Genomic DNA, 12,780 nt, shown 5'->3' with positions numbered 1-12,780 from the left:
GACCACTAGGATCCTGCTTATGGGGGACACTGCTGCCATCTCCTCCTCCAGTTGTATGTTTGAGAAAAGGACTGGTCTGTGCTTGGCTTGTGAAAGGAGGGTTGTAGGCAACTTCTCTTAGGAAGAGGTTCTGGACTCTAGATCCAGACTGGATGAAGACACGTTACAGCACAAGGGGCCTGCTTAAAAACACATCTCCATCCTCGGTGCTGCCTACCGGCGAGCTCAGGGAGACTGTTCCCTGCTCAGCATCCTGGTTGTTTTGAGTCCTATTCTGAAGCACCTAAAGCTCCGCATCCAGTGTACAGGGAGTCTGGACGCCTGCCTCAGTGCTCTGGACACCACTCCAGGGCCACGTGCAGCACTAATTCCTTGCGCTCCAAGAAAGCCTGGACAGATTACAAGACACTGTTCACTGTCTTCCCAACCAGGTTCAACAAGCGTCCCAACTACTCCAGCCCTTTGTAATCCCTATGCACAGCCATGCAGAGAGAAGTGGAAGCTGATGGAGCCCAGAACCAATTTAATCATTTCAAATCCAATTCAGTTTAAGAGAACAGGAGGTCATTTTGTCAAGAAGTCTGACTATGTGGAGTTGCTGCCCACAAGTGATCTACGGCTTGGAGCTCCTGCAGCCTCTTGATGTGCCAAGAGGGTTTTCTTGAGGGAATAAGATGTGCGAAGGATTTCCCCAAGCAGGCTGCCATCCTGTACAATAAAAATCTAACACTCTGCAAGCACAATCAGGGCAAGCTCTTCCCTGGTGTTAGGGGTGCAATTCCCCAGAGGCATCAGTGCAACTGAAACTGAGCCAGTGCCTTCATTCAGATGCACAGAGTACTAGAAACCCTGCCAGCGCAATGAGGAGACCCCCATCATGAACAGGAACTGCTGAGCAATGCAGACTCATGTGACAATCTTGCCCATTGTAGCCAGGGGTGTCAAACTCATCTGGCCCCACAGGCAGGTCCAGATGGCACCCATAGACCAGATCCAGCATGTGTCCGGGAGCAGCTGGAGAGGATGCCACGTGCAGCACAGCTCCAGACGTGCTGGTCCACTGCCCTGGGGCCACCCCGCATGCAGCGGCCGTTCTGGGGCTCCAGGACTCAAGTTGGAGCAAATGATGCATGCAGCGCAGCCCCAAAATCCTGGAGCAGCCACCACATGGAGTGCAGCGCCAGAGCGGCAAAACGACATGCCGATCCCTCCACCGTCCTGGGATGCAAGCTGCTGCAGGAGCTGTGGCCAGCATGTGGGGCTATCCAGCCACCTGCTGTCAACTCTGAGACCCACGGGCAGCACCGGGGGCAGACAACAGGGCTCCACGAACCAGATCTTTGACACCCCTTATCTAAGCAGTCAAAGGGGAGGGAATGGGTTACTGAGCATGGTTCTCAGATGTGCGGCGAGGAGGAGTGGTGACCAGACAAACCTCGCCGGTGCCTCTTCGTCAAAAGCGTATTCTGTGCTAAAAGAAATCCCACAAAGAGCTCTTGGCAAAACCACATTCCCTGGGTCTCACCATACTAATAGTTTCAAAGTCCTCATTCCCCCATATCCATGCAGCTACATCTTAAAACCAAGCTGGTGTAAAATGTGATAACCGCTTCCCGAAGGGACTCTTCTCACCAAGACCACAACACCAGAGTTCTGCGACCCACTTACCAGTGTTAATTCACAAGGCACTACATGTTTCGGGATCTGTCCAGCCAACACCTCTTCTGTTTCACACCCAGATCTGTCCAAGTGATTACCAGGTTCTTGGGCTAGACTTCAAAGGAAGGGGGCTGTTCGCTGTGCCAGAGATCAGCTGCCTTGCCTTTGTAAAAGTGACTCTTCAAATTCATTTTAAATGCCTGGGGCTACCAGGAAGCCTAGTTAAACAGTAGAATAAGATTGACCACCTACCTGTGAAACTCATGTACTTCTGGCTGTTGGAGATCTTCTTGGAGTTGTAAAATTCCAGCACATCGAGCACGGCTTGGGGATTTTTCTTCTGCTCCGATTTGGTGATGTTTGATGTCTGCAGTAACCGAGCCCATTGCTCTGGCATACCCTGGGGGAGATGTTTCAGGCAGTTACCACCAGCCTATTCACATCAAGAATATTTAAAACCTGGAGGTGTGCAACATTTAGTTCTCTCACTCAAGCTCAAGGAGATTATTGACAGCATCTGAAAGAGGGGAAAGCCTTGTGGACCGACAACTTACTTGTCTCTCAAGGGGCAAGGTTTGAAACCTTAATTGTGACCCTGCAAAATGATCCACATTGGCAAACCCTCTGCCACCATGCACTTCCACGCCAGTGGAGCTATGGTGCCACACGATGCCTCCTGATACTCTTGTAATGCACTGTCTTGACTGGGAGGAAACTGGGCTTGATGGCCCAGGTAACCCTTTCCAGTCCCATGTTCCTGTCTCATTGGTCGTGATGGTAGAGGAGTTCTAATGGCACCTTATGGAGATGTTCATCCCAAAGAGTAAAAACAGAAATGTCTTCAGCTACCAGCAAGATAAGTCTGGAGACCAGAGCCCTGACATTTGTCAGCCGTCAACACTAGATCATTTGCTATTCCTATTTGTTGCTACTCCAGTGTCCCAGGTACCAGAATCCCTACTCCAGAGAGTTCAGCCCCACTCATTAAAAGACTGATGGATCTACCAGTCAACTGCTTTGCCTGACTGCTTCATCTTGGCTAGCTGATGAGTACCACAGGCAGCCATGCACAGTGTGACTGTGAGCAAGAATAGAGTAAAGGCACCCAGGGGCCCTGGAAGTGAAGTTTATTAAAGAGAGAAAGCCAAACATGATTATCCCTGCAAACTACTTGTGTGGTGCCGCTGCTGTTCAATCCTATCTCACAATCAAATTCAGAACTAAGCATGATCAAATGTGATCTCGTCTCCCCAGTGATTTGTACAGAAGTTTAAAAAAAAAGAATAAATTGAAATCACTGTCAGCCTTCAGAGATCACGTCCTACACACTAGCATGGGCATTTGCAGCTGCCTGCCTCCTAAGAAGAGATTGGGAGTTCAGAGAAGACATGGCTCTAACAAGAGGAGATTGATCATTTCTGTTCTGCGAAAAAGCTGCGTCGCTCCCCACTACACCAGGAAGTGGAAAACTTACCTGTAGTCCAGCCTTCTGGAATATATTAGTGCCAAGTTTGAACAGGCCAAACTCCAAGTAGTCTGGTTCTCTACCAAGTGGGAATCTGTGGCCTATATTTTGTACGAGGTTCAGCTCAGTGATTATCAGCGTCCCTTTAAATACTACTTTAGGTAGGTTTAAAATGCCCCGATCCTCCAACGACAAGCACGACCATGCAATTCTCTTCTAATTCACTTACCGTGAATTCTCCCGTGACAGCATCAAACCCAACGTGAATCGTGTGCTCGAAATCTGAAGGGAGGGATATCTCTGGTCGTTCTTTCTCCTTCTTCTTATTGGCTGTCAGGGAGGAAAGCAAAATCCATCAAGCACAAAAAGCCTTCCCCAGCAGCTCATAGGTCCCTGTGAAACCAAACCCTACCACAAATGATGAACCCTGTGAGTAGCCCACACCCTTAAGCCACAAGTGAACTTTAAGTATTTCATCTGAATCGAAAGCAGCTGGTCAACATACCACATCATTCAGTCTAGTCCAGCTCAACCTTTGCACAGGCTGGATGAGTGGCACAGGACCAATCTGTGGGCCAGATCACTCGTGGGGTCAGTGTGCAGGATCAGGCCCCATGCTGCCCCAGTCCCACACATTCGTATCAGGCCCCAGGGAACCTCGGCCATCTGGCCCACAGGCTGGGGGTTGAGCACCCCTAGTCTAGTACAGCATAATGCAGGTAAGTCACGATAGCACAGGCCAACTCTTCAGAGAGGCTCAGCACCAGTCAGGGCCAGATTTTCAGGGGGACATATTGGGTGGACATCGGGTAAAAGCTCTCTGAGAATCAGACCAGAAACAGCAGCTATTGGGTGCTGAGCATTTTTGAAAATGTGCCCCATTTACTCCAGATGAACCAGGGGTAGGAACAACTAGACACATTTATAGCAGTTGAACAAATCTGGCACAGAGCGAAACCAGTTTAAAAACCATCACCAATCCATCCCACAAAGACAGAGCTGTTTAACATCACCTACTCATACATTGCTATTAGCAAAAGATAAAAGTTGTCTATACTGCGTCTGTCCATACTGGAGATCAAAAAGATCATTTGGCAAATACTGGCTCTCGTCAAATACCCCCCTCACCTAAGTGATTAAAAAACCAGAACAATTCAAGCCAACCACGTTATGCTTGCAAATAATCTTCTCTGACAATCAATTAGGAAAATATGATATAATGTTATTAGAGGTGCGCTAATAAAGGTTTTCTTGGCCGATACCGAGCAGATATGCAGCCCAGCAGCTTGGAGAGCAGCATCCAGCTGGTAAGCCAGGGGAAGGAGACTGAAGGGGTGGAGTGAAAGCAGATCGAGGCCCCCACGGTATGGGAAGGAGTGGGGCAGGGGCTGCCCAGCTGGGGCGAGGCAGAGCTGCCGGCCACTTGTCCAAGAGGCAGAGCAAGTGAGGAGTGGGGCCGCTCCCCGCCACTGTGCTCACCCTCAGGTGAGGCATGGAGGGCATGTCCCCTCTGGATTTGTGTGTGGGGTGAAGGCGCGCTGCCCGCTGGCTCAGGTCCAGAGGTTGCACCGGCCTCTTCACAGCACAGGGCTGGGCTCAAGGTGGGTAGGAGCAGGACAGGTGGCAGCAGCACTAGTGGGGGGCTTGCGGGGCTATGGCCACCCCAAAGTTCCCTGCAGCCTGCCCCCACAGCCGCTGCTCCCCCTGCCACTGCTCGCTCCACACAGCTGAGCTTACCCTGAGTGCAGCCCCAGCCCACCCCACCAGGAAGAGGCCAACACAGCTCCTGGCCCCAAGCCCACAGCAGGCAGCCCACCCTTGCCCCATGCAAAAATCCAGGGACCACATGCCCCCCATGCCTCCCCTAGGGGTGCTAGCAGCAGCAGGGAGCCGCCCTGCACCCCCCATGCCCCCAAATGAGCAGCCCATGGCTCCACCCTGCATCTTGCCCCAGCCCTACTTCCTTCCTCACTGTGGGGGCCTCGATCTGCGCCCCCCATGCCCCTTCCCTCCCCCACACCTTTCCCCGGACAGACTTAACAGCCAGACGCTGCTCTCCAAACTACCAGGCTGCACTTCTTGCCCCATGCATGCTGTGGCTGCAGGCATGCACGCAGCATTTATCAGTGACATCAGCTACACCAACCAAAAAAAGCCAATTGCTGATAATGTTAATTTTCCCGTTATCGATGCCGATCCAATACGCAATCAATATATCAGTGCACCTCTAAATATTATCACCAAACAAGTTTAAAGCCATGTGCCAAAACTAAAGAATCTATCAAGTTGGGTCTGACCAAATCATTTGAAAGCACAACAAAAGCACAGCACAGTATTTCAGAATGGTAACAAAATGGGAACTGTGGGTAAAACAGAGGAACAATAGGCAGGAAAGAGCAGAAATAATTAAACTCTGAGATTCTTGGAATCAATTTTTTAAAAACATACTGACATCATCCCTGGGAAGTCTAACAAAGCCCTACCAATTCTATAATATATTTTATGCATTTTACTTTTAAAACATACTGTCCTCTGCAAACTGGAGCGAGGGTTGGATGCACTGATCAAATTGGCTGACCTCAGCATTTTCGGTACATATAGGGAGGGTGAATAACCAGGGCACAAGCAGGAGTCAGCCCTAAATTGCTCATTTTCCTGCTGTTATCTGGTCTGTCTATACACTAAATACAGACATTCAAAAAGCTTGAAGCAGAATCAATCCAAGTCACGTGATTTTGTTACATAATTTTCTGTAAGTGGCACAGTTTAGATTGGTAGTGAACAAAACACATTTCCCCTTGGTGGGAAAGGCAAATCTTAGACCAGGTTCCACCATTTTTAAACCAATCTATATGTGCCGAACTTCTGGTTCATCACCAGTTTGCAATCACTTACACCGGTAAAAGTGTAATCTCTGTACTTGGCCAAGGGTAGTTCTTTTATGACAGACTTTTCCCCAATACAGGGGCTTTTCAATATGCATAGCACCAAAACATAGTTTTTTTCAAAACTCCATATATCCTAAAGAGCCACTATTCTATTCCCCACGTAGCAACCATTTAAAGCATTTTTCAAGTGAAACTAGGTGGAAATACTTGAATCTTGTGGCTTGAGAAGGCCACATTCTGCTCTCCATTATACCCATAGCAATCTAGTGCAATGTCACTGATATAAATAGAGTTATTCCAAGTTATACTGAACTGATGTAACTGCAGAATATCATGCCTGAAGGATTTGACTAAAGCCAGAAAAGAAATCACACATCGGGTTTATTGGACCATGCACAAAATAATGGTGGCTTTTGTGAAGGGAGGAATAAAAGAAACAGATGAAGCAGAGGAGGAGCCAGCAGAGATGGAAGCTGGGAAGGACCAGAAACACCAGCTGGTTACCAGATGTTGAACATCTGCAGCAGGCAGGACAGCAGCTGTCTCCACCAAAAGGCAGAGAAAACTGCATGTTGCCAACAAGGGATAGAAAAGAGAGGGACACTGCTAAGAACTGTGCTAAGACAACCCAAACCCTTTAGATTGGATCTCAAAACCAGTCTGAAGGAGGACGGGCTGCAAAAGAGCTAAGGAGCATTATGCCATTTACCACCCAAAATTAATAGCCCAGAACTCTTCATTCCTCTATGTTTGGACCTACTGAATTTGGACCTACTTATGCAGGTGCATTTAGCACCCAGATTTCACATCTGCTGGGGTAAAACCTCTCACTAATCAGCGACCCCAGCATGCCTTCTCAGACAGCATAACGAATTCTGTCCTGATGACTCCCGCAGCTGCTTACAAATTCAGATTAAACACAAAAATGCATATTCAAGAAGCAGCCTCACATAAGCAGGGCTGCAGCTTGGATATGCCTCAGTTACATTAAATGATATGCGTGGTTTTCAATCAAGAATGAATAATGCAACTGCACCTGCACTGGCGATTTCATTCTTTTTCTATGTGTAGCTCACAGGCAGAAACGAAACCGGGACTGGAGCTGGACGTGCTTGATGATGAGTGAGCTGATCAGGCTTCCTGCACCTCAGACTTCAGCCAGAATCCTTGGGGTGCCTACTTACCTCCAGCGAGCAACTATGCAAGCTCATGGCTTTAGTCTTTCGTCTTTCTTCTAGGTATCTCCTTCCTATTGCTTATCATGTCATATCTCAAGTTATAGTCAGAGCTCTGGGACTGTGGTTTGCAGTCTAACCTCCAAGTTCGTGCTACTGCCAGCAGGGACAATGTCCTATAGCTTTTGACTGGTCCTACACAGCCCCAGCCTGCAACTTTGGATGCTGTAAAACTACCTAAACACGCCTGGATTAAGTAAACCAGCATTCAAATGCTTAAAATATTCTTATCCGATTCCAAGCATGTGCGTGCTAAGGAGGCTTTTGATCAAATCTAAGAGGCCGATTGCAAAGCCTAATGCATTAAAATATTAACATCATCAATGCCTTTTGTTGTAGGTGTTGGATAGCACAGCCTGAGTTACAAACCAAGTCCCCCACTATCACCAGGCCACGTCCTGGGGTGGAGCTCCTCAGATACAGATGGAGGCTGTCTCTTCAGCATAAGAGGGAGTTGTTAGATCTGAAGCCTCAGCTGACAGCTCCAGACAACATCCCGATAGCTCCGTCCACTAAATCGCATCAGGCCTTAGCCCCAAGAGATCCAGAGGATTCACAGCTCCCTTGGAAATCAGCACAGCTGCTGGTGCTTAAATCCATTTACCATTAAATCTGTGCCCTTTTAACTATTCAATTAGAGCTGAAGTTGTACCACCCGGTGCTTCCTGGAGCAGAAGAGCACAAAGCCATTCTAACCCCAAACTCCACCCCGAACAGCTCCAGGTTCATGTACCAAAACCTGCAAATCATCTTACGGCCTGATCTGCTTGGCTTTTTTTCTGCTTCAGAAAGCTGTGCTCCGGATACAGACCCATAAGAAGACTATGTCTATGCCACATTAAGTCACGCTCTGCAGAGCTAGCCAAACTGCCCCAGGTCTCAGAAACTGTACAGCCACATTCAGTGCAGCTCTCCCCTCAAGGCTAGTTGGCCCTGTGAAAACACAGGGAATACAAGTCCAGGGAGAGTGCTGAGCTAACCATGATTATGCCATTTCTAGTATCTAAGTAGGCTCATCGGAGCTTGTTTTAGATAAGTGGACATGTCACCCCAATGGACCATGAAAGGGCACAGTGTTTCCACCAAATGAGCATTTCCATGTTCTTAATGGACTAAGCAGTATGAGCTACCTAAATATTCTTCTTATTTACATGACTTCCCCAGGTGTTCATACTGCTCAGACAGACAGCCTTGCCTTTTAAACCTGGAAAACAACTGTTTTGCCTATAAAGCTTGGCCTTTGTGGGGCACCACTCATCTGAGGCAGCCAAGGACTGGTGCAGATCTCAGGGATTACCAAGACCTCTTATTCTGTTTTGTGCTAGTTTACATGATGTGAAAGGAAACAGAAAAGGAGGACCCCGATATCTAATTCCAGTACTTGACCCTACCAATACCTGCCAACGCCAATTCCTTAACCAAAGAAGTCCACTGAGAAACACTTTCCACAGGCCCAGCATTTAGTATTTGGTACTGTTCTCATTGTATGGCAGGGCTGAGCAGCCGGAGACCCCACGCCACGCTGGTCACAGGCCATGGGCCACATGCTACGCAAGCTCCCCAGGACCACCCAGCATACACAGCACTAGCTCCCCTGCTCCACCAAGCTTAACAGGACCCTCCATCTGCTCTGCCCTGCCCCAGAATAAGCCATGTCTGCCACAGCAGCCATAAGAGCTGGACAGCCCCGCTGTATAGCAACCACAGCACTGCAAAGAAACATCACCAGTCTTGCATTCATATCTCGCATGCAGCTCTGCTCACTCTCACCATCGAATGACTCGTTTCCCATTGACATTGGCTGTGCTTTTCATGGTGCTTGATAAGTAGAGGCTGCCTTAAGGAGGTATAGGAAGCCAGCCCTCAGTACAGAGCAGGGTGCTGTGGAGACGGCACCATATTTTCCCACATACCACATTCCCCAAAATATAATACACACCTTATTTTTGAAAAGCAGAATAAAGAAAAGAGATCCTCCTTTGTAGTTACTGGGTGCGTCTACATGTTCATTAATGAGCCGTAGTTACTGTGCATTAAGTTTAGTACTTGGCTAGCGAAATACTAAATCAATGCATAGTACTGCACAGTAACCTCAGCACATGGGTTTTTTTAGATGCTAATTGTACAGTCGCCTAAAACTACTGCACTAGGCGTATTAGCATGGGTTTTGCCTAGCACAATACTGTGCAGTGTTATTAGGCTATTGCACAGTTAGCATCTCATGTAAATGCAGCAGCTAGAGAGAAGAGCCTGCTGATTGGTCTGCTTCCTAGGAGTTGCACGCACCTTATAATTGGCAAAAACTGTTCTTACTGTATTTCTCACCTTGTGCACCAAAATTTCCAGGAGTTGATTTTTTAAGGGGGAAGTGCATGTGTAGTATGTGAGAACATATACCAGTTTCCTTCACAGCAGCTTTACAAATCTGAATCTTCACCATTCTGAGCATGGAGAGCAGGAAGAAATCATAGGACTAAATTAATAACCAGAACAAAGGAGTCCAGCACCCTACTGTAAGAGTGAAAGCACAGATAACCATACATATAAAATCTAGAGAAAGAGCCACTGATGTAGTAGTCAGATGCCAGGGTGCTGGACACACTATCAATCCTTAGAGAAGCGGAGAGATCGTGTATTATAAAGGACAAGGTTCCCTAAAATAGGTTATAGATATAAAAGGAAACAGTACAGATTAAGGACTGGAAAACATCTTCTATCATTTCAAGTGATTCATGTGATAAATGCGCAGTCTTTAAAATAGCCTAATGGTAGAAATTAAATTTGCATGTACAGGACACAGTTCTTTCCCCATTTCCATCTATTCTCTTCCCCATTACAGCAAGAGTTCCTTCAACATGGAGGAAATTAGGCGATAAATTATACCGATGGATTTTTTGAAGTAGTGGGTAGATGATGTCCACCTCAACATTTTAAAATAGAACAAAATGACAGATCACATCTGAAACATTCAGCGATTCAGGGCAAAGACAAGGTAACAACATATAACAGGCCTGGTGGGAGACGGCCCTTCAGGCACACTTGTACTGTACTAGTCTGCTCTCAGTGTCACGACCACAGCGGGCCAAGGCTTCCTTTAGCTGCAATAGTTGCAACTAGCAAAAGTCACTTCAGACAACCGCTGAAAAGGAGGGCCAGTTCCCTGTTTCCAGGGACAGTCGCTTGATGTCATCTTCGTAGTATACACACTCCCCTTGCACACTGATCGCATGATAAACAGAAATGGGAAGGGAAGAATGGCAAGAGAATGTGGCTAATTATTAGGAAAATAGATTTCCAAAGCACATCCACATATTTCCAACATGACCAATACAGTTTCATATTCAACAAATAGTACGTGTCCTGAATGAGCCTCCAAAGAGTCATTAGGATCACTTCCCAGCCAAAAACTCACGCTTAGCATCATGCGGAAAGGAAGTTTATGGAAGGAAATAAAAAAATATATCAAACTACTGTACTTTTATCTCCCGGTAAGATTGATCGGTAAAATCGGTCTCTCTTTTTCTTTTCTTCAGGATTGGGAGGCAAAGGCTTCGAGCCGTGGTTTAAAGAGCCGGTGTCTTTGCTTCCAGATCCGATCATAGTGCTGGTGTTTCTCATTGGCGGGGCAGGAGGTTTGTCTTCTGTTTCAATACCATTATTGGACATCTTCAGCTGAAGAAGCTGTCACTGGGGATCAAGAAAGAGAATCAGTCATCCCTTTTGTGATTGTAGCTAGAAAATGCACAAACTGATCCTTCAAACCAGCCACCCATGAGTCAGTCCTGTCCCACAGCTCAGCTATAGATCACCAACTTGCATGCAACATTTCTTTTAGCAAGCAAAGTGTGGTCCCACAGCAATGTTCCCTTTGTATTAATATGCAGCTAAGGATTCAGGTTTAGGAAACTTAACACTAAATCTGTCCAAAATGTATTTCCAATGTCAAGACCAAGTTTAAATGCTCTTTTTTTTATTGCTTTGGGACATTTCCTTTCATCAGGCTACATCCCCCAAATGCACACAGTAATTCAAGTTAAGAGTCCCTTTAAGTGCAGGTTTAAACAAAACATATATGCAGAAACGCCATGCAGAATAACTCAGTGGCAACAATTAATCATGCCTCACCAAATGGGAGCAAGGGCAATTTTTACACAGCCTGTCTGGAAACAAGAGCTGATGGGAGGGGGGGGTTCAAGCTTTTAATGAAAATTAGTTTCCAAACAAGAATAAAATAACAACTAGCCAGGCTACTTTCCAGTTCTGCAAGATATAAGGAAACCCGAGTCGGGAGCTATTACTTCTGTACTAATGCGGAGCCCAAGAACCTGTCCCACTGCACAAGGTCAGAAAATGCAAACTTGTGTTAGTTTAATTTGGTTTTAATTGCTCCTTCTGAAGTTGTCCTCCAGGACAGTGCTAGGACGTCCCAACCTAGCCGGGCTGCGTGCCAGCAGAGGGCTCCCGAGGACCAGGCCATGCTCCAGGAGGGAGGTGGCAGTCACCGAAGAGCCTGAGAAAGACTTGGGGTCCTCGTGGGCAGAGAAACGTGTGCTCAGCGTCTCTCTATATCAAACTCCAGGCACAAGTTTCCACGAGCAGCAGCTGGCTACCCTCAGGCTTTCAACGCCCAGACAGGACATGAGGCGAGCCACTGAATTCGATCTCAGAGCAGCAATTCCCGTCATAAGGAAGCAGCACAGAAAAGGGCAATTACTGCACACCACCTGCCTCAAGGTTACTACCATGACTTCCAGGAGAAGCTTTTCTCCATCTGTCTGGGTGTGTTTCAGCATCTGGTCCTCCGCGGCCACAAGCCTCATGCCATTCCCCGACATGGGACTGAGCAGGAGTGGACAACAAGGCAGACAGTGGAGGATGCGGAGACCAGGAGCTGCCTATGACTTTGGGGGAGGGAGGTGTCTTCGTCAAGACAGGCAACCTTGACAGCGCTCTGCAGGCAGCAATCCCACCTGACATGGAAACACCCACGGCCCCGCTGACAAGGAACCGTTTTGTGTCACCGATGCAACCAGCAGCTCACAAAAGGCAGAGCCGAAACCTGCAAAGGGACCTGCACAGACTGCCGAGTGCTTTGCTGTCACACACAGAGTCGAGAGGAAGCAAATGGTTAGGTGGGTGCAATGCACCCACGGCAGCGGGGAGAGCTGAGGGGAAGTTAACTTATTTATGTTTTTTAATTTCATGTCTCCGGCCAAAGCAGCCAAATCAGTTCTGAATTGTAGCAACTGAGCCGAGCTCGATCATTCAAGCGATCTAGTCTGTGCAGTACTAGTCTCCTCCCTCCCAGGATCTTCAGCCTGGGGTTTCAGATACCCCCAAGTCCATGGCAGGCATCCTATGTGCAAGCCCCAAGCCTAGAGGCCTTGGAGTTCCTTAGTCTCACTTGCCCCTAGCCAAAACGCCAAAGGAGCAAGCTAGCGGGAAAGGAGAGCGACTCCCCACTACCATAAATTGTGTAGCTGAGATCCTCACACCTAGAGGCACTTGCAGCCTCTGGCAGGGGTCAGCCGGC

At 47.7% G+C, this 12,780-nt stretch overlaps 1 protein-coding gene across 5 annotated transcripts in view; it reads right to left on the bottom strand.

Annotated features, from left to right (window-relative positions):
• Window positions 1-12,780, bottom strand: part of PAK1 (p21 (RAC1) activated kinase 1) — a 154,186-nt gene that overhangs the window by 30,863 nt on the left and 110,543 nt on the right. For all 5 annotated transcript variants that reach the window (XM_090030717.1, XM_090030718.1, XM_090030720.1 and 2 more), the window contains 3 exons: window positions 10,724-10,934; window positions 3,354-3,454; window positions 1,912-2,059 (listed from right to left, as the gene is read on the bottom strand). In XM_090030717.1, coding sequence (XP_089886843.1) covers window positions 1,912-2,059; window positions 3,354-3,454; window positions 10,724-10,913 — 439 coding nt within the window. In that variant the 5' untranslated portion in view covers window positions 10,914-10,934. The remainder of the gene's footprint in view (window positions 1-1,911; window positions 2,060-3,353; window positions 3,455-10,723; window positions 10,935-12,780) is intronic.

Source organism: Crocodylus siamensis, chromosome 1 (genome assembly GCF_052110815.1).
Source record: "Crocodylus siamensis isolate JL-2025a chromosome 1, ASM5211081v1, whole genome shotgun sequence".
In the NCBI taxonomy this organism is placed as follows: Eukaryota; Metazoa; Chordata; order Crocodylia; family Crocodylidae; genus Crocodylus; species Crocodylus siamensis.
The sequence above is the reverse complement of the archived record's forward strand: the minus strand, read 5'-3'. Positions and strand labels throughout refer to the sequence as shown.